General features: G+C 30.8%; 1 protein-coding gene across 2 annotated transcripts in view; it reads left to right on the top strand.

The window, feature by feature from the left end:
- Positions 1–22832, top strand: part of PCDH10 (protocadherin 10) — a 41507-nt gene extending 18675 nt beyond the window's left edge. The window contains exon 5 of one of the 2 annotated variants that reach the window (XM_059698029.1): positions 19802–22832. In XM_059698029.1, the coding sequence (XP_059554012.1) occupies positions 19802–19821 (20 nt within the window). In that variant the 3' untranslated portion in view covers positions 19822–22832. Of the gene's footprint in view, positions 1–1660; positions 1931–19801 lie in introns of those variants that run through there. The other variant, XM_059698027.1, reaches the window with a different exon arrangement.
- The last annotated feature ends 381 nt before the right edge of the window (positions 22833–23213 follow it).

The following is a 23213-nucleotide window of genomic DNA, read 5'->3' as shown; positions in this document are numbered from 1 at the left end:
AACATTTCTGTCTCATAGACCCATACATCACTAAATGGATGGACACCTTTTTTGGATTTTTGTCCTTTTCCAGCAGATATGTTTATTCCTGTTCACTTTTTTTTTCAAGTTGTGCTACTTTTTTTTTTTATAATTACCTATGTCTGATATTTTTGTACTCTCTTCTTTATAAGTATATATCTAGATTCATAAACAACTGATTTTCTCACTTTTTTAGTGTATCTCATTGTGACAAATCTTTGGTCTTTGAATAACGCCAGTCTTAATATTTTTCCATTGAATTCCTTTTTTCATGAATTAACAATCTCTCATAATCAACATCATTTGCTCTCCTCACCTCTGTGAGCAAGAATAAATGATAATTCAAGATAAAAAAGTACCCAACCCCAATTTATATTCTCTGTGTATCTACTGTTTAATTTAATGATCACTGAATTTTAAGATAGTTTACTTTTTTGAAATAGTTCATCTATTCACATTTCATATAATTACTCCAGTTAACTGATTCAGCAGCTGACTGGAACCTCCCTATAACTTTTGATAAATGAGATATAATGTTACCTCATTTCTTACTCATTAGGTGTTGGTTAATGGTTTATCTCAACTAGTATGATTTAGAGTGAAAACTATAAAAGTCTTTTGTAAGGTACAAATGTGAAACAGAGAACTTTGCCCTTCTGGCAATGTCTGTAGGCAACATGTTTTTTACTTCTTCAGACATCAGTGCTTTTGTGACATCACTTCACTAAAAATGTGTACCTTTGGGTACATTAGAACTAGTAGTAATCAATACTCTTTTGGGCTATTGGACTGATTACCCAGTTATATATATTATAATTGCTAAATAATTATCGATGAGAAATGAATGAATGGATAAATAAATAAGTGTTTTTAAAGTAACCCAAATTTCTTTAATGCTGTCCTCACACTTTCCTTGACACACACACTTTTTGATATGTCAAGGGAAACTTTCTTTTTTTTCTTCAAATTAAAACATGTTTTAAATTAGTTGTATTTCTCTCTAGCTAATACCTACATTTTTTTGTGAGAGGAAGTAGAATTTGAATTCATTTGAAATATTAAAATGCACCTAACTAGGGTATTTGCTAAAATATGAAGTTAATATGAAATTTTTTAATACTTTGAGATTTTAAATTTCGTTTGATTGGTTCTATGAACTTATTTTATATCCTAAGAAAGTATTAAATTTGTTTTGTATTTATTGACATTCTTAGAATTGTAACTAATTCCTTTCTTACAGGGTCTGTGAGACAATCTTTTTTTAAAAACATATTTTATTTACTAGGAGCTTTCCTATTTTAGCTCCCATTTTTCATTAAACCAATAATTATATACTTTCCCCTGAATTAGCCACTTATTTTTTTATTTAATCCCGATGCAGGAGTTATTTATTTGCATATTCCTAGTTACAGTATTAAGTTTTCATTGAGATACTTACAGTTAAATAAACTATTGTACATTTTTTAAGGGAATGTAGAGAAGACCATTGATAAAGGTAATTTATATCTGTATTCACTAGTTTACACTCCTTGGTATGTGAGTCTTCACCTATTATTTAATGCAGTTTATTTATGCATACTTTGCATATTTTTGAGTTAACATTTCACATATTAATTATATACCTCATTTTATATTACAGATCATTTCCATCCTCTTTCTTATTTTGCACATTGGAAATAACTTCATTTAAGCATTTGTCCATCATGTGAGCCTAACAAAGGAAGATTAGCAATTAAAATATAAATAGAATTATTCACTGAAAAGGAATATTTGCTTGGGAATTTTTCCTGCCTCATCAAACTGAAGATTTATGAGTCTAAATTCATTAAGTTATAAAGATATTGTAAATATTCCAGAGTATAAAGATTCAATTGCTTATAAATATCATTAAACATCATTTAATACTCAATGTGCCAGACTTTCTTTGAATGAGTATGCGTCTTCTGAAATTATTTTAATAGAAATTAGATGGTGTCATTTAGACAAGATAACTTGGAAACTGCTTTGGTCTGCGAGGTTCAAGATTGAATAATACCACTGAATAAAGACTAACCTCAGCATAATGAGTCAATTAAATGTTTCCCAAATATAATAAAAACCAGGGCAGTTTTATATGAATGTCCAATAAGAACCTCTCATTGGTGATCCCTAATTATCTACATCAGTTTACATGGGGAGAATTGAGGAGATTTGAAAAAAAAAAATCCCCAAATGTAATTACATACACATGGATAAAGATACAAACAAATGGTAAACTAGAAATTTTGTGAATAAAAATCATAAGTTTGTTTCTGATTCTATAATTGGTACATTACATTTGACATTATATCACTTTATATTTATATATTATGCCTAGACGCATAACTGTATGTTTTGTCCTAGAAATACATTTTTAACTCCAAGAATTGAAAAGATTATATATGAACTTCATTTCAATAAAACTTCTATAATCTGTACAACAGACTTTTCTAAATTACCAATGACAGCTTTTGAATCATTGAGTTCAACAAGTGTTTATAAATGTTTTCTGCATTCTATTTTTATGATTCCATCATATGCACATTTGCACATATTTGCATCCTGTATACAGGCATTCTATTTTTAATTTAATTTAATTATATCTATTCATTACCAGAGAAAGACAATGATTATGTTTACCACAAGAGTGGGTTTATTTAACTAATAGCTATTTCATTATCTGAAGCTGTTAACATGACAATATGGTGCTTGATGATAAACAGATAAGAGATAGAATTTTGTTCTGCTCCTTTAATTTTTAAGGTACTGGTTGAATATTTGAGGACCAGTTAATAATATATAGGTAGCAAAATTAGCCATGACACTTCAGAAGAAATAGAGGTTTAGTTCTAGCGTTTATGTATTATGAGGAAGACATTATTTTTACTACTTGTAAAAATGTTGTAATCATTAGGGCTTCTTTCTCCTTTCAATGTTGGTATTAGCCAAAATTCTGCACTAGATCCCAATATTATAGGTAATATTGTTGGCTATATCATGGTATATTATATACATACTAGAAATATGACGTCAGTTTGTTATCAAGTCTATTAATTATATTGCAGCTGAAAATTAGATATGACTACATTATTTAATAAAAAGCATATTTGCAAATGTTCTTGTCAAAAATTTTAAGCACATGTTTTAGAAAAGAAAAGACCTAAACATAGAAGTAATACATTAATCAAATCAATATCAAACATATATTTCCTGGATTAATTTTTGAATCACCCCAATTAAAGAAATAGCCAAAGTTGAGGAGTTCTCATATCATATTAAACATATCATTGGGTTTTGACTCAAAGTGCAGCATATAGTAGAAAGAAAATATTGAGTCAATAATGGCAACAGTAGATAAAGTGAATATGATAGGTTGTTTTGATGATGTATGTCAGATAAAATATTTCACATGTAGGTTTAATCAAAATGGTGGTAGGAATAGGTAGGAGAGTAAATGTTACAGTTTGACAGTTGCTATTATTTTATTCTTAGAAAATGTATAGAAAACTTGGAGACTGACCTTTAAAATTGGTATAAAATTCTTGCCCTGGCCAGTGTGATTCGGTTAGTTGGGCATGATTCCGGGCACTGAAAGGTGAAAGGTGGCCAGTTGGATTCCAGGTCAGGGCACGTGCCCTGGTTTCAGGCTACATCCCCAGTAGGGAGTGTGCATGAGGCAGCTCTCACATTGATCTTTCTCCCTGTCTCTTACTCTCTCTCTGAAAGTGAATAAAAATATTTTTAAAAATAAAAAACAAAATAAAATTAGTATAAAATTCGTGTACCTTTTTTTTTCACTATTAATAAACCTAATACCAGAACTAATCCCTTTGCAAGTCACAAATAGTGCTGTTTTAAGGTTTATTTGCCCCAGAATTAATTACTCATCAGATGATTATATTGACATCATGAAACCTAGATATGTTTTGGTAGATATATCTTGATTTATCTCAACTTTTTTATTAGAACAATGACAATAGAGAACAACATTAGAATGATATTTAGTTCTAAATTATACTTTTTAAAGATTTTGAAAATAATTGAAAAATTTAAGTATATACAAAACACAGAGAATAAACTCTCCATTTTCTCCAGTTTAAACAATGATCCATTCTTTGCCAAATTTGTTTCAACCAAAGCTAACACAACTCCCCCTTCACTGAGATTTTTAAAGTAAATTAAGAGATCCTACTGTTTAATTATTAATATTTCAGCATATGCTTATTAAAGATAAAGTTTATTTTAGCATAACCACAATAACAATACTCTTCTTAATTTTTTCTATCTTTGTTATTCACATTACCACAGTTTTCTCATAAATATTATTTATATTTACAGTTAAGTTGTTGACTCATGATTAAAATAAGGTTCATAGATAGCAATTAACTTTTATTTTTAAACTTTTTATTAAAGAATACTACATATGTAGAAAAAGACAAAAATCATAGATGCATAACTCAATAAATTTTCACAAAATGAGAATGCCTGAATAATCACTGACCAAAATATTAACAAGGCACTATGTTCAGTAGCCTCAACAGGACTAAGTATCTCATTAAGCCCAGAATTTCATCCCCTTCTACTTGGCTACTACTACCCAAGCAATTACCACTATTCTGGCCTCTAACCAAAAATAGTTTTTGGGGGGGTTTTAAAATTTATATAATTTGACTAAATGAAATAGTGAGTATATTTGAGTCTCATTAAATTTTATTAGCCATTTATTCTCTCTGGTAATATAAGGAAGCAGTTAGCATATATACCAGCATATAAATTAAAAAGACAATTTAGTTCAGATGAGTTCTCCTTGGATCTAATTTTTCTTATTATCTTTGGAGTTTTCAAGTCTAGTCTTTTAGAAATGTTTGCTACTCATCTTTATATCTTACTGTTTGAAACATAATATGATATTTAGCGCTATTTTATAGAAACAAATATTTCAATATGTTAACTTGAATACTAGATTATAACAAAAGTGTAGAGAAATTCCAATGTCTGTATTTCACATTTCTTTCAGCCTATATTAGAGGATTGTGAGAAATTGGAGACTATGACGCTTAAAAGAGACGGAATACAGTAAAGAGATTAACATTTTGGGAAAGAGCTTATCTGAAGAGAGTTTAAAAGGATCGAGGAAGTGAAAATTGAGAAGAAAAGGGGAACGGGACATAACAAATGTTAAGTGGTTAAACAAATACTACACAAGTGAGAGAGTGATCAATCAGTCTTTATTGAGAGCAAAGAAAAGAGAAAATGGATCTATATTGCATCCTGAGAGATTGAAAGCACACATTACAGAAAATGTACTGCCCCCAGCATTGGCATTTGCTCCTGAGAGATGAGGAAACACTTCACCTAGTTTGTAACTTTACAGACTAGGAACATACACGCGTGCCCTGTGATGTGGAAGAATAGCACTTAGTAGCCCTGTGATGTATTTCCTGCAGGACGCTCTTCCCAAAACTGGGGCTGCTAACGGAGTGAGGCTTAATTTTACTGGAGGACGAAGGAAAGGCAATTAAGAAAGCCTTGTGGGATTTTTAAAATTAATTAATTATTTTAATAGTTTGCAATCAAACATTTATGTATTAGTTTCAAGGTGTACATCACAGCGGACAGGCATCCATATAGGTTACAAATGATCCCTCCCATAATTTAAGAGCCCATCTGGCACCATAGATGGTTGTTACAGCACTGTTCACTATATTCCCTATGCTGTGGTTCACATTCTGCAAGCCTATTTTGTAACTAACAATTAGTATTTCTTAATCCCACCACCAAGAAAGCCTTGGTTTTTATATATTTCCTTTCCTTCCTGTTTCTATGTGGATGACTTATCTTTCCTACTTTGGAATTTTGAAAATTAAAAAAATTTGGTTTCTTAAACTCTTTTTCCCCTTCACACCTTGACTTGCTGAGAATGATAAATGTCCAGGAACAAAAATGAAGAAATTGTAGTTTTAGAAGAAACTTGGGGAAATGTGTAGAGTGCAAAAGCTGGGTATGAAATTACTTATTGCATGTATTAGTAACAGATTTTGTCTATTAAAAGCATAGATTACAATTTGAAGGTGTAACACTTCTAATCCATGATAGCATTTATAAAAGAAAGACAGAGGATTATAGATTTAAAAAGTGTAATTTTATTTGTTAAGTATTGCATCGTCCTTTTACTGTGTTGGTTTATTTCTCTTATAATAAGAATTTTCTACTTCTGTTATTATATAATCCTCTGTGGAATTTTAAGGAAAATTTTTGGCTTTTCTCAGATACTGTGAAATGGCTCACAATTAAGCAAAAATGAAATGGCCATCATTAATAATTCAAGGTCAATCTGCTTACTCTCCTTAAGCCTAAAAGTAATACATGCTTTCTTAATTATTTTGGAGGATATAATAAGCAGGATATATGATTATTATTTTTTGGTTGAAATTTTGGAGAGTAAATTAAAATGTAGTTAGTATTAACCTGGTAATGTGGAACTTTAAATTAATCGCACAGCTAAAAATATAACAAAAGGGAAAATAATTGTTAGCTAAACATTAATGCTAAATTTAATAATAATAGTATTATACTACTGAGTGCCCATTTTATAGGCATGAGAAGATGAAATAAGACATAACCAATTTCATAAATATACAACCAGTGTTACAAAGTGATAGTTATTCTCGTCATTCAAGGACCATGAAATAAGCCCTGTGAATTTCAGGCTATAGTAAATAATTTTAGAATTAGATACATTAATATTTTTATTATGTAAGTATATCTAATTTCATATAGGCAAAGGGGTTGTTTAGTATTAGACAACATTGTGCATTCTAACTTTTAGAACCTGAATTAAGCTAAGGGTTTGGAAAATTTATATTTTTAAGTTATGTTTAATTTATATTATGGAATGGTGTGGAGATAATTATTTCTCAAATTATAACAGCAAAATATTGTTTCTTTTTTATTTTTTTGATTCCTAATTTGCACTCAGGAATGAGGTAGCATATTTTAATTCCATAAAAATCTATCATTATCGTGCATTTACAGTATTAATATAGAAGTATATTTTAAAATGTTTAACTACAACTAAATTGTTTAAATGACTCAAAAAATATGGTCTATGATTGAAATTACTAGGAAAGGTAATTTTTTAAAAATGCAGGCTTACATTAGAATTTTCTTTAGGAAATACCTGACATTGAAAAATTTACTTTTCATCTCTCACTTAAGCTTGAGCTTGAGTTCTGGAACATAATCTTTGGAAGCTTAAATTGTTTGCTTTGTAGGAATTTTTCACAGAAATTATGTTTCTATGATACCTATAAAATGTGTGCTAATATATCTATTATGAAGGAACATTATTTGGGCTTTAAATAAAAACACTTAAGGTAGTTTACAAAGGGCATATTTTATTGCTTAAAAGTTAATTTTAAGGTCTTTTTCAATCTTTAAAGGTAACATTTCAGTAACTTTCTAATTTCAGAGGGATATCAATAGGTTCTATTACTCGTAGTACTAATGTTTATTGCAAAGCAGTGACACAGTAATTCAGAACTGAAAGTTTTTAACCAGCTGCCTTCGGCTGTTCAAAACTACTGACAGTGTGATCCATATTAAAGAATACTCATTGTTGAGCATGCACAGTGGTCTCAGGGTTGTTTGCCCTAGAACTTGGTTATGTAATTGTTCTCAAGGCTTACTGTATAGGAAAATGATCATGGCTCATGAACTCATCACAGACTGATGTGAAAATATGATCACTGTCCCTCAGGAGCATCAAAATGCTCCTGGGAGATATCCACCGGAAAATGAGAAATACTGGTTGAGCATAAAAAGGGCATGAGATCAACTTCATTATTAGTGATCACAGGTAGCCTCACTCATCCTCATTTAATCGAAGGATATTGCACCTCCTGCACAGATCAAAATACTCATCAGGCCATTTCAGTGTAACCTGCCCTGGTCGTCATAGAAACACGCAAAAGCATTTTAAATTCTTGACATCCCCTGCCTCAAACCTCATGCAAACCACCAGCCCTCCTTTAAGGTAATTTTGAAATATGACTAAAACAACCTCAGGCATATTACAGTACTAGTGAAAAGTTTCCAACTCCTTTTATGATGTACATGAACCTGCTTCTCAGTTGGACTGTGATGTCCTTAGTAAATACTTGAAAAACACTCTCATAATTTTCAGGCTAAGTTTTCCTAAGCATCACTAATTTTACTTATTTTGACTTTATGATATTGGAACTTTTAATTTCAGAAGAAAATGTCATGCACTTCCTTTTGGACTTGTAGCCTACTACGGAAGTACGGGAATGGGCTTTACTACCGCGCTCGTGTCAGAGAAGTGATGTGGTGTAGTTAGGACCTCCGGTTATGGGGCCAGTCAGTCTCCCAGGGTTCCAACACCGGTCCATTCAGGTACCAGCTGCGAGACCTCGCTCATTTCTTTAACCTTCCTGTAACTCATTTTCCTCATCTTTGACATACATCCTCAGAAGCTCATTGTGGAGATTAAATTATTTAACGTATTTAAGTCCGTGAGTGTCTGGACCAAAGGAAGCACTCATTACGTGTTCAAGGCAACCATATACGTATTCAGTTAAAATTGGAACAATGACATCAGCCTGATATAGAGAAAATTAAAATTCTGGGCTAAAATAGAACTAATCACGCTCTCTTTTATACTCCCAGGGGAAAAAAAAATCATACTCCAAATGCTCTTTTCAAAATATATCACTATTTTACATCTGCAGCATATATTCTTTCACATAGTACATATTTTAAAAGAACAGTATCCATAGTCGGCCCCCTCCTTTTTTTTTTTTTTTATCAGTGAAACCAATGGAATAGATAGAATACAACCAAAGGTGTGATGCCTAGAAAGATCGTTTTATTTGTTTTATGATGATGTTAGTCATAAAGCTCGGTGATATATTTTTAATTTTATATTCTCATCATTTTACTTCTGCATTTACAATGAGTGATGACACTTGCTTATGTACAATAAACAGTAAATGCAAGCTGACAAAAAATACTCTTTTTTGGAACAACAGGTTTTTATTTTAGTATTGGAAGCAGCACATTGTATAATGCTTGTAGAAAACTTAAAAAAAATTATCTCTTCAGATCAAAATTTTTAAAGTGATACAAATGGCCATATTCAATTTGACCTAATCTATATTTGTACAATTTTACTGGCCTATTAGTGGAAATTCTGGCCTATTTGAACAGAAGCTCAGATATCTTCTTCTTCCTATTTCTTCAATAAAATTATATTATCTGATAAACCTGGTAGTCACAGTCAGCCCTATATTTATATTTTTGAACCTTTGTCTTTCAAAGTCAGATAAAACTAGCAAATGATGTCAAAAGCCCATTTAAGAAATGCCTAAAAAACTGCTCAAATTTTACTTTCTGATAATGTTTATCCACTAGACTCTCTGTGCAATTCTCATGATGTTTTGATTCTGCGTGTCTTCTACATTCTGCCTTTCACGTCAGTTTCTTCCAACTATGGAAGAAATGAAGTTTTAAAACAAACTTGTTTTTTATTTAACATATCTGTGAATAAAGTGACAATGTCTTTTCTTCTTTTTTAGCTTTTCAAAAAGGTATTTTTATTGAGTGCTTCCTATGTCCCCAGCATATTTTTTACAGGCTCACATTTAATTTTCACAGCAATTTTTTTCAGGCAGTTATTGGTGTCCTCATTTTAGAAATGAGAAACCTGATTGAGGGAAGTTAGGATAAGCAGCTAGAAAATGGTGAAACGGAGATATAAACCCGTCTCTTATTCTTTGTCCCTGTCAGCCTGCCTATTGCAACATCACTATTAAAGTGGAGAGTATGTTATTTTATATTCTGCTATTTTAAATTAGCACTATGTGATAGAATTATCATTTTTAAAATTTTTAATTATTATTACACTTATTGGGGTAACACTGGTTCATAAGATTATATAGGTTTCAAGTGCACATATTGCATTGTGTGCCCACCACCCAAAGTCAAGTCATCTTCTGTCACTATATGTCAACTGTATGAAGCATTTTCTCTGTTTATCAAAATATGCTTGTTTTCAATGATTCCATGTACTTTTAAGTTTTACTATCTCATTCAATGAGTAGAATATTTACTTTACTAGAATAAGATGTCTCTGGTTATCTTTGGGAAAGATCCATTAGAGGGCAGTCAAGGTAGAATTTACAAAAATTTACTTTGAAGCCAAAATTGGAGCACTACCGCATGGTTTTAACTGATGGAGAAGAAGGACCCCTTGGGGTATAGAGTTGCCTGAACAGAAGTGTGGAATTAGAGAGAAAATTAACATGGAAAAGTGAAGATCCTATATTGCCAAATCTATAAAACAAATTTAAGGGGAACAGTAGAACTTAAATTTGAAAGTTATGTTTTGGATAGATTAAGACATGTTTTGAATGATAATACCAACAGTAAATAGTTGGTATTACCAACTGTTAAGAACTTGTTATGAATCTGGCAATATTTAAGAACTTTTCAGATACTAATCCATTTCAACCTTACAATAACCAAATGAAATAGGTATTGTTACTATCTGAATTTTACACATTATAGAATTAAGAAAAAAGATAACTTGACCATGGTCTCATGGCCAGTAAGGGAGAGCCAGGCTTTCATTTGAGGCCATCGGATTCTAGAGTAAGCATTTGTAACCAATTCACTACTTAAATCCCAGGCTAAACAAATTGGACGTTATTCAGAAAGAAGTCAGTAAAGATTAGTTGTATGGGGTTGTATTTTTGTTTTTGTTTTATAGTAGAGTATTGCAGTTGGCAGACTTTGTGGTCATAAAGGCCTGGTACACAATGAAAATGAAAGGATTATTATTAAAGAAATTTTGAAAAAATATCTATAGTATTGGAAATCTAAGAGTAGCAAAAAAAGGTGAAGAAAGCAGTTATCAAGAATGGTTCTCAGACTGGGTGATTGGGAGAAGATTGTATTCCCAATGCTATTACTAGTATTTCTACTACCAACACTACTACTACTAACAACAATAATAAAGTTTATGTGCTGGGAGGGAATCAGTTTTGAAAGGAAAAAGTGTAACTTCTTTTTTAAATTAAGAACTTTGGGAGTAAAAGGTGGCATGAAGATAACTGAAAATACTAATAGATTGAGATAGATAATAGATGATAGATAGATAGATAGATAGATAGATAGATAGATAGATAGATAGATAGATGATAGATAGATAGCCGGGGTTATTTATTTTGGGATAGGAAAGCCTTGATCAAATATACCTGACCTTTAATCACTTAAAATATGTTATTTTGAATGCCATAATTAAAATCATCACTGTGTCTTAACCATTTCTGTGAGTTACAGACTAGATGTTTCATAGGGTGAGATTTACTTGTGTGTCTCTCTGTGAAAGAATTAAGAGGAAAGCAATATTTTATTTTTTAAGAAGTTTCAGCTTCATAGTTATAAAATGAATTTAACATTAGTTTATGATCAATATCTGCCTTATTTTTTCTTTGTTAAAATTTGTGGGGAAAATGTTCCATATTTTTCTCTAGGTTTTGTTTTTGTTTTTAATGCTGTTGTCACTACCCAGGGCTTGAGATAATGGGATAGAATCACTCACTTCCCTGAGCAGCTCATTTTACCACTTTTTTTTTTCCCTTTCACAATTATCCTTAGAATTGAATTATCAGCCACAAACACCCAGACCGTCATTTTGAGTGCCAAATGTTTTGTTAAATTTGGAAGATTTAGGGTGTTGAAATGCAAACTATTTCCAGATATGTAAAGTATAAACCATAGAACCACTTCTGGGCTCAGTGAGGAGACTCACGTATATTATCTCTTGTGTTCCTCTGCTTAGTTTATTACCAAAATTAGCAAGGATCCCAATCCTTTTGCATCGGGCTTTTCTGTCAAATAATTAGAGTATTTATTTGTATCTATAGACACTTGACTTCATTATTGCCTTTAAAATTTTCGAGAGGCATTCTCAAAATTACGTGCCACAATAATGTTTACATTTTTACTTGTTTTAAAGGTTTTAATTTATTTTTAAATTTAAAATCTGACTACAAATTTTGCTTTATGTCATTCAGTAATTGTCAGCTGCTTGAGACACCCATGTTCCAGGCCCTTGTACTTGCACACATTCTACTCTCCCTGGGGAATGCTCCTCACCATCTGCTTGGCCCTCTCTCACTCATCATTCAAGATTTTACCCTTTACCTTTGAGGATCCTCCCCACACAAAGAGAATATGCATTATCCTGGCAACTTCTTTTAGATTTTTTATACAGGATTGCTGTTTTAAAATATCTTATAAAACAATTGTTTGTCTGATGCACTGTTAAATCTTTTAGAGAGAATCCCTGTGTATTCATTTCAGAGTCTCAAGTCCCAGAACGCTGTCTGGAACAAAATAAACACCCATAAACGCTTATAGACAACATCAATGAATCCGTAAATGAAACATCCTAAAACTAAGGAAGCAAGTGCATTTTTTTTCTCTTTAGTAATCTAGGCATCTTCCTGGCTTATATAAACTAATATAATTATAGTAATCCCTGAATGACACAACAAAACAAAAAACACCCAAAACCTAACCATCTCTGCTCCTCACATACTCCACCCTGATTCCATCATCTTTCAACCTTCCATGATTTCCATGTTCTTCTTATTCTGACCTTGTCCTTAGCTCTTTTATTCTTTTTATTTTTTTTTATAACTGATCACTTTCTCTTTAACAACTCCTTAAGCCTCACATTTCACCATCACTGACTGCTAATTTCACTAATCGATGTCTGTTCAATTGTCTGTCACATATAATTTACAAACATATATGTAAACATTAAGTAGGTATATGGTAATCTTAACCATGAACATAAAAGGGATCATTTGTAGATACTGATCATGGGCAGGAGGTTGTTGTAAAGGGTAGCTATGGCTAGAGGCAGTTTATCTGATTTTCCTTTAGGTTCTTGGCTTTACATGTAACAGTTTTTAAGTGCGGGGTGTTTTTACTCATCATGATTATCCAATAAGTTATTTTCAATGTTTTTTTCTTAGATATGTATTTTTTTATGGCTTCATGGTATCTAATGAGAATCTAAGATACTTTTAAAAAATAATGATACAAAATGTTGATTATTTTGATGATACCTTCATTATAATATATGTAGGTGGGTTTGTATTTTGTCATATTTTGATAATGATATAGATATTTTATATATAAAAAATACATTGCCAATACTATTTAACCAGAATCTTTTACTAGCCCCAACAAAGGTTGATTACTTAAAATTTTAACTTTTTCCTAGATTTATTATATTTTTCATAGCTAATTCATATATAACATAATGAATAATCTTATTTTATTATATGATTAAATGTTTACAGTAATTAAGATGAACCCAATCAAACACAAAGTTTAAAGTTCTGGAATGTAATAGAAATATTTAAGGATCTAAATCTCGTCATTTAATTAGAACATAACTAAAGTGATTTTAAACCTTAACAAGAAGGATATAATCTTATTTCAACAATTTAGCACTTTTGTGGTGGTTTTTAAAACTGAATTTGATTCACTGCCTATCCCTGTTCAAATCTCTAATTATCAGATGTTATGTTAACTTTAAAGGTAAGAAGTGTCTAGGATATTACTAAAATTGAAATGTATATGTAGGGCTAGAGTTTAGAATAAATGATTTAAAATTATGTTTACTATGCAAAGAAGAGTGAACATTTTATCTAGTATGTTATATTTCTCTCACAAAGCAAATAGCTCACTCCACACAAGGTTAAAATTTTAAAATAACTTAAGTAACAATTAAAAATGTATTCATGTATGATATTTAAGCAATAAGTCACTGAATATAAATTTACATTTTAGATAATTTTATTTTCTTTATCTCCTTTCGAACTCTGACATTTTATTTTAAAATATTTTTGGTAGAAATATGCATGAAATTTATTACAGGAACTATAGTGTTACAAAAGAATTAGAAAATATAGTGCAACGTTTTTCTAGAAAACAGGTAACATTTGCCTCAGTGGCAACTAGCATGTCACCTGTGGTGTTGCCTTGAGGACAGGTGGCCAGTTTTAACAAATATTGTACATAACACCAAAATATTGTATGGAGCATACATATACTAACCAATTAGTCCTCATTTACCTGAAATTCAAATGCAGCCGGCCACCCTGTATTTTATCTGGCAACCTTTCTCAAGGTGTTATTGAAGCCGATATGGTCACGGTTTCTAACCTGCTTTAGTGTGGGAGTGTTTTTCTCAATACAGAAAAACAGTGGTCAGCTTTTACTTCTCAGTGTGTCAGCATGTCAGCATCCACTGAGCCAGCAATTCCTGTTTTAAATCTGTTTGTTTTGACATAGAAGTGACTGTAGCATGTTCGGGGAAATCAGATCAAGTATATGAAATAAATAGCCATGCTTTTGCACACAGTTTCTAAGTCGTTTTATGTTGCATGTGTCTTTTTAGAAAATAAACATATAAATTACAAGTATTTTATGTGCCAACCGAGAAGATTTTCCATTTGTTTTTGTGGCTTTACTGCTTAAGTTTTTGGTTAAATTATTTTGAAACATTATCCCTGTTTAGAAGGCTATTACTAGTTAATAAATTATATACATGGCTATGTCGTTTTCAAATGAAGGTTTTACATACTTGTTTTTTATGGTTCAATGCTAGAATTCATGCTTGGTTTTCATACTAGTTAGTTAACTCGTAGCTGGTCTAATATGGTGATACAATGATGTCATTTGTTGTAAATAGATCTATACGGGTGCAACATCCCTATATTTATAGGAATAACCAATCCCATTCAGGGATCTTTCTAGCCTCCTGCTTTGAAAATTAATGTTAATTTCAACCTTACAGGAAGTAAATAATTTGATCTCCTGATAATGTTGTTTTGAAGTAAAATACTTGAAATACAAGTATCTAAATGTCAATCAATACTATCAGCTCCATAATTATCAAAGGAAAAAGTTAGGACCAATTATAAGGAACGTATGGCTATCTTATTAGAATCTTAGATACTAACTTAAATGAAAGTATCTCTGTCACTATTAAAATAACATATAACTTTATTATACTTAGAATGAATTGTCTCCAAAAGAAATTATAAGGGTACTCCTTTGCTATGTGAAAGATATCATTTCAGATGGTTCTGGAACAAATCAGAGCTTAGTGGATTATGGTACAGAATCTCAGAAAAGTGTTCTATGACATTATAAAATGGAGAGCAATATATATTAGAGTTTCATTTCCTAGACACATGCCAAAGTAGGAGTGGAGCATCTACAAATGAATCCAGTCTCCAATTTTGATTTTAGGATACTATGAGGCAAGGAGGTTGTTTATCAGAGAGAACCTGGTATAGTGGCCAAAGTGTCCTAGATAAGGCTACATCCTATTATTTATTTTTCCACTTAGGAAAAAAAATGTTAAGCTTCTAAAGCACAATTTTTAACATTTCTAGAAATGTTTAGAATAGATCCCTTCAATATATAGAATTCTATACAAGTGAATTATCATAGTAAGTTTTGTAAACCAATAATTTAAGAGTTTAATATTTTTAGTGTTTAAGAAAGATATTGCCAATTCTCATGTCTCGATGGAAAAGTAATGCATGATTACTGTGTCTTTGGAAATCTTACTCAAATCAATTCAGATAATGATAATAATCAAAATGTATTGTCTCATTAAAGGAGTTGATACACTATCACTGGTTTTTGTGGCAGAGTTCAACGCACTCTTAATTAATATAATTGTTTAGAGAGAAATAATTTTAAACTGAACAAAATTGAGTTACTATCATTACACAATCCTGTTAAAAGTATTGGTGGCAGTCGGCGTGGCCACAGTAATTCAGAGTAGATATTTCCTTTTGAACCAGTTGTAAATGTAGCACTGCCTTTTTGAGAAGGTAGTTTTACATTACACACACACACACACACACACACACACACACACACACACACGTATATAGGAATTTATAAAAGCCCGTGGGTCTTCTATTTAGAAGGAACCCCGTGATGTTTCTGTCTTTCAGTGATGATCCGCTTTTTCACAGGGAACAGAGAGCAGGTGTTTCTGACTTCTCCAAGGGGTAATGGGCTTAAACTCGTGTATGCCAGATTCGCCTCAGATATAAAGAAGTGTCCTGATGGGAGGCTCATTAAAATTTGGATGAGCTCCGGAGTCCGTTACTGATCTCAGCCCCTGAAGTGTTTCACTGTGGTGGAGAGTCTCAGTCACCTGGGATGTTTGAAGGCCATTCTTTCTTTCAATTGCAGAAATGGATTAGATCACCTCACAAGTTTTATTTATTGCTTTAGCTTCTAGTTTATACTGTCAAAAAGTATAAAGGCTCTTTGGCTTCCTGCTATGCAAGCATAGGAATGTGAATATTCAAATTGTCATCTCAGTATATTGCACAGAATTATTTTTCCAGGCTATTATGTTACTATACATGATATAAAAAGGATATCAGTCCTGAAAATCGTACAATTGTTTTGCAACATACATGTTTACACTCATTCTTCTTGTCATTCATCAGAATGTTTAAAAGTTCCATAATTTAATATCATACTTCACAAATTATCAAAGGCAATAAGAGGATTCCACAATATAAGGCAATATATGCATCATGAAACTTTCATTAAAATTATATATAATGTTAGATGTATATGTAATATACATACTGAATATACACACATATAGATGCTAAATCATAAGAAGGTATGCACTTGAATATCTCTTTTCCACAGAGTGATTTTTGCCTGTAGTTCAGAAAGTAAGATTAATGTCTTAAATGTAGCATTTCTATGACTCACTATGAAGAATAAATGCAGTGAATGAATAAACAGAGGTAAAAAAGAATACTAACAGTCTCTTTCTTATTACTTTGGATTTGACCAAAAAGAAAATCATCCACATCAAGTGACCAGTTCCCCACATATGTTGATGAATAGCCAGAGGAAAATGCATTTGTGAAATTCTCCCACGAGGCTTGATTAATTCCAAAACATATAGAATATATTAGAAAGCAGAGAGACTCAAAATAGTTGCCCCACTCTTTGCAGCCTGAAATGTGTCAGCAAATGCACAATTATAACTAACACTGTGGAATAACTGTCCGAGGCATGGACTCTAAAATGTAATAACATTAATTTTTAAAAAAATAGTATTTGTGTGTTACTTGTCCATTAGGAACTCATACAGTCCCCAAACAATAATGGTTACTCAATATTCAAACCCACTCCTCAAAAACCTGGAAAGAAAATGTGTGTGAGTGTGGCTTCAGTAATAATGTCACATTTCATTTTCTCTAGTTTATCTGACAGTGCTTCACCTTTGGCAAATCAGCTTCCGTAATGAAGGAAATCACCTTCCCCGTTCTAGTTTGTACTGACCTGTTTACATGTAGCTTCCTGAATTAACAAAGTGGTCGGAGGAGGTAAATTTAATAAAAGGTGATTATATTTTTCAGACAACTACTGGAATAAAAGCAGCACACAGTAGCCCTAAGCAGTAATTAACATATGCCATTTAAGCTTATGTTTACTAGTATATTTAAGATATTGAGTATAATGCTAAACTTCTGTCTTCTTATAATTGCGAACCACTTTAATGACATAATTTCTTTTTGTATTCTAAGTCAAATGAACATAGGACACTGATGCTAGTAATTTTTCTCCTAAGTAATCTTTCTTTTTATAAAAATTTCTTTATTGGTTAAGGTATTACAAATATGTCCTCATCCCCCCATTCAGTAATCTTTCCATCTAATTAGAAATATTTTACAGATTTAAAATTGTGTTTGGCTGATTCATTTCAGCATTTATACCGAGATGTAGCTTTTCAGTATATTCATTTAGTTCCTTTTTCCTTGAACTACTAGAATGATTTTTCCTATAAAACAGTGTTTTCTCACATACTATTTAAAGAAAAAACTTCAACCTGTAAGTAATAGCTCTAACTTATTTTGAAAAGAGCAATAGTCTTTCTAGGGTGATCATATTTCCTGGGTTGTCTGGGAAAGTATAAGATTATATCTTGTGTAATTGTTAAGGTGTTCTCTTTCACTCACACAATTGTTCAGTTTGGAGTATAAGTTAATTGGTCACTATAATTATTGGTTTCAGTTTATTTTATAAACCTGAATTTCTATGGTGGTTCACTATTCTAATTCACCAAATTATTTTCAATTCTGATTGGCATAAACAAAATATATTTGAATCATTTTATACTCATTTATCGTGAAACAGGAAATTGAATTCAAGGTCATAGAAAAAACAGGATTTGATTCTTTTAAAAGATTCTTTTTTAAAAGTTCCCATTTGCTAAGAATATTCTCTGTATGTAGCATTATGACCAGGTAAGTTATAATAGCTACGATGTGGTCCCATGTTGCAGCTAACTCACTTTATAACTCATGATATTATGTGATATAAAAAAATATGTTCTGATTATTTTCAATACTGGTTATTACACAGGACATGCATCTATCTCTTCATTTGCACTTTAATTTCTGGCTAAGATGGTGACTGACTTCCACAATTTTAATTGCTATGATTCTGCTAAAAGGTGAACCGGTGAAGGAATGTTTGACAGTCTGTTTTGAAACTGAGTTTGTGAGTAAAAATAAATAATAAAAGCAGGAGAAACAAATTAGGAAAAATATGTAATTAGATAATCTACTTGAAATGAGTGGAAATTCCTTCTCTGATTAGCATATTCTTACATTTTTAAAAAAGATAAAAGCCAACAATTCATCATATTAAAACAATTCAGTTATTCCATTTAGTTAAGTTCTTAATTTTTAATGAGATATACACATATGTGATTTTTATCACAATTGGACAATCTTGATTTTCAGCACATTTTTATCACACATCCATGATGAGCCAGATACTGACCTAAAGGATGCGAATTACTGTTCTCATTGTGCTCGTGGTCAAATATTACAGAGTTTAAGGATAGATGGGAAAAATAGCCTTAATCATTATAAATGTATATAATACTTAATAGCATAAAATCTGGATGATTGAGTCTGAACATAACTTAATACATTTTGTAAGGCTGGATCAAATCTGATAATATCTTTTCCTCTCCTTTGCTTTCCCTCATTATGAGAAAGCTCTTTTATTTCAGGGAATAAGTTTATGTATTTTTAAAAAATTGTAGGCCATAAAAAGATTTGGTTTTCATATATTTTTAAAATAATATTAAATAAACCAGAATATATGAATCATCCTTTACTTCTTTAACTACATAAACACTTTCTGGTACAGTATTTTCTATTATATATTGACTTACTATATATAACTTAGAGTTTATTAAATTATATCATAACAAGTTGTTCATAAATATTCTAAAATAAGAGCCACACATTTTTAAATATTCTGATTGTGTGTGAATAGTGAAATAGGGGTTGATTTATACATGATTTTAAAAAGTTAATCTCACATAATTGGCGGCTTGTTTATAAAGTATACATTCCCCATGCAAAACCAATTTGTAAAATGTTAAAACTGTCATCTGCAGAAAGCCCAACAACAGAATGACTGTGATCATTAGAAAACCAAGGTAACACTGAAATATTTTGACATTAGGGGGGTCTTTATGGGGATACAATTCATTTCCATTGTATTTGTGTCTGTTACAGTAATGTTCAATTTTAAACACCCAAAGTCAGGCTCATTTTCTTAGAGTATTTTTTTTTCTTTTTCACAGCACGGAAAAGGATATGCTAGTCAATTCTACAGGACTTCCCTGAAGCAGCATGATTTGCACAAAGTCGACCAACAAAAGCATCAACTTTTCAACTTCATTATCTTGGCCATCCAGTTAGTTGTGTGTAACTGAGTATTAGATTGCCTCCGCAGTCATCCTGGCCAATCATAGGACCTCCTTGCTCTCAGCAGGCCTGAGAAATGAGTTGAAATGTGCAGAACTGTAGAAACTTTAGGCAACTGATTTTGCCTCTCCGATCAGTGTGTGCCTGTTTACAGCACTATATATCTTACTCTCTCCAAATGTCACTGAGCCCTTTAGATGTTTATATTCACCACGAGAAGCCAGTCATAAGGATAAAGGAAATTTGTGCATTATAAATGCAATATCACTGTTTTAAACTTGACTGTTTTATATTATTTTTGTGTGATCAAGTGTTCCCCAAACTATTCCAACTTTACAAGAAAGATTGTGATTATGTTCTTTTCACCTGTGGGTTACAAAAAAAATGTTATATTCTGAAGTCCCACAAGTTATCAAAGACATTCTGTAGTTTATACACCGTGTTGCAAAGTGTTTACTGTACTATTTCAAAGCTTCTAAATAAATATAAAATATATATATTATATTATATAATTTTCCTAAAATGTGGTACAACTCAGTTGGTTTTTAAATGGATTCATACAGTCCACATCATACAATAAAGTAAAAAGGTAATTCAGGGTCCCAAAGATGAACTTACTAATAAAAAAAATAAGCATTAGTAGTTTCCTCCCAGTTTTCATCTTATTCAACCCTGTTTTTCCTTGTTTAAAAGAAAAAGAAGCTCTAAGCTACAAAAATTTTGTCTAGAACTTGTACTGAATTTTCAATGCCAAAGATATAGCTGTCGATGTTATCAGAGAACCACTGAACATGTACTATCAAAATACCTAACAATCTACATTATTTCGATTCTATTTCTATGGCTTTGAATTTAGAATCATTTAAAGCTTTTATAAAGACTCTATACATTCATCCGTATTTGTTGTTAGAAGAAAATCACTGGGTGTCTGTACATTTTTTGGTGTAAAATATGTTATTGAAGATGACTATTTTAAGAAGTCCTCAATCATAGAACTCACACAGAATTTTATTTTACATAGTTTTGCATAGTTTTGTGACTTCAAATAACACATGCATATAAAATCTATTTATAACTCTATATGAACATATAGAGATATATAAATCTCTGAACTGGTAATGAATAACTGTAACATATAAAGAACCTCTAAATTTAAAGCAAATTTAATAAATTTGGAGATAGAAACATGGTACATCATTGGCTCAGTATTATCCTATGTGTGAAAATTTTATAGCTTAAGTGTAGTCAGTGTTGTATTAATGAGAAAATTCTTCATGTGTCAGCCTTGAAAACTGAAACCTGTCATTTACTTTATGTCAAAAAGGTTAATTACTAAATTCAGTAGAATTCATTTTTCCTCTACATATATCACTTTTTCTACTGTTTATTGCTTATTGAAACACAATTGAGAGAGAGAAAAACTAGAGGATGTGAGATAACCTTCTAAACAAAAAACAGAATTGTCACAGATTCCCATTAAACACACACACATACACAACCTTCAACATTATAGCTAAAGCTTTGCCCAATCTAAATTACAGGCCCACTTTGAAACATTTCCCTTAATTTTTAACTGATCTTATTTTCAATGATAGTTTGAGCTATGCTATGTTAATGTAAACATAAATGTTTTCCAACGCATTTTATATCATTTAAATGGGAATATTTTCCTTAGATTTAACATTAAAATGCATACATATGTTCATAGGTCCTTGATGTGAATAGTTGAGTGATATCTTAGTATCAGTTATTTGTCTGTCATTGAATTAAATATTTATGTCATAATCACAATCAGTTTATATAACAAAATAATGTGCTCATTGTTCTAGTCTTTTAGGGACCCTTTAAAAATATAAAGTTATTTCATCAAATGTGAAACAAAAAGCACATATATTCATTAAGTGCAGCAGTAAAAATTTATCAAAAATTTGGCATTACTACATTAATATTTGGAATGATGGGCTATTTTAGTAAGAATATGTTTCTATATAATTTAACTTAAAAAGTGTGTTTCTTACAATTGCTTTTTTAAAAAGAAAATTATTTTTTGTTGAATCACCCTGTTTTAATTAAAAACTTTCATTTATCATTTTACAATTATGGGAAAAACCCATATCCATCTGTCTTATTATGTGTGTTGAAAATAAGGTTATACCCACTTTATATATAATGGCTATATTAATTCATTTGACTTATTTTTTCTTATTATTTAGCCCTTTATATTATTGTATATAATCTCCTTTGAACCAGCTTCTTATATCATATATTTGTGCATTCGTTTTTAAATATATCGTATTAATCAGTAATACTAATTTTCATTTTATTATAAGGCTACAGAAACAAAAACAACAAAACTTTTACCTAATTGTGAGACAAATAGAATTATTTAAACATGACATTCTAACTGATTAGGTTATTAATCAACTACTACATTTGGAATAAATCAGAAATTACAACAGAATAAGGTATGATTTTAGTACATTGGCTAAAATGTCACATGTTAATGAAGGGGACTATTTAATAGAAAATGCAACCAACCAATAATTGAAGGTTTCCAAATAAGCATTTATTAGATTTACATGCAAAGAATTGTACAATAGTTTTTCTATTTACTTTAGTCATCCTAATATCAAATTTTCATAATTTTATATATATCAAATAAATAACATCCAAATTATAACCCAGTATTTCATCAATAATTTATTTCAGAAAAAGAATAATTATGATATTTACTCCTTGTTAACATAGTTAGTTTTAGAGTAGTAAAAAGTCAAAATATTTTCCTGTGGAAACAGTGTCTTAATGTTTCAATGGTATGTCAAATGACAACTTCTAGAAATATTTCAGCCACATGTAAAATTCTAATTTGTAACTGTGAATATAATTATGTGAAATCATTTTAAGTCAAATATTTAAATATCACAAAGGAATTACTTTACAGATATAGTGATGTCTGTTTCATTAAAAGTGAATCATCTCTTTTGGGGAGTATTAAGGAAATATGTATATTTTATTTTATGAAGATATTAAATGCAATGCCTTTATCAAACATTGCAAATTAAGTAATACAGAAGAGTTCAATATCTTAATTACTCATTCTCCTGTTTTATTTCTTAGTAGTGTTATTATTTACTGTCAGATCTTTTATAATGGAGATACCCTGTTGCTTCTCCAATAAGAAGATTAAAACAAAACACCTCCAAATTCTCAACATAAACTTCAATAACTGTGCATTATATTGAATCTTTTTACCTTGCAGAAGTTACTTGCTGGAATAAAGTCCATCCT

Source organism: Myotis daubentonii, chromosome 5 (assembly GCF_963259705.1).
Source record: "Myotis daubentonii chromosome 5, mMyoDau2.1, whole genome shotgun sequence".
NCBI classification, from domain to species: Eukaryota; Metazoa; Chordata; class Mammalia; order Chiroptera; family Vespertilionidae; genus Myotis; species Myotis daubentonii.
The sequence above is the reverse complement of the archived record's forward strand: the minus strand, read 5'-3'. Positions and strand labels throughout refer to the sequence as shown.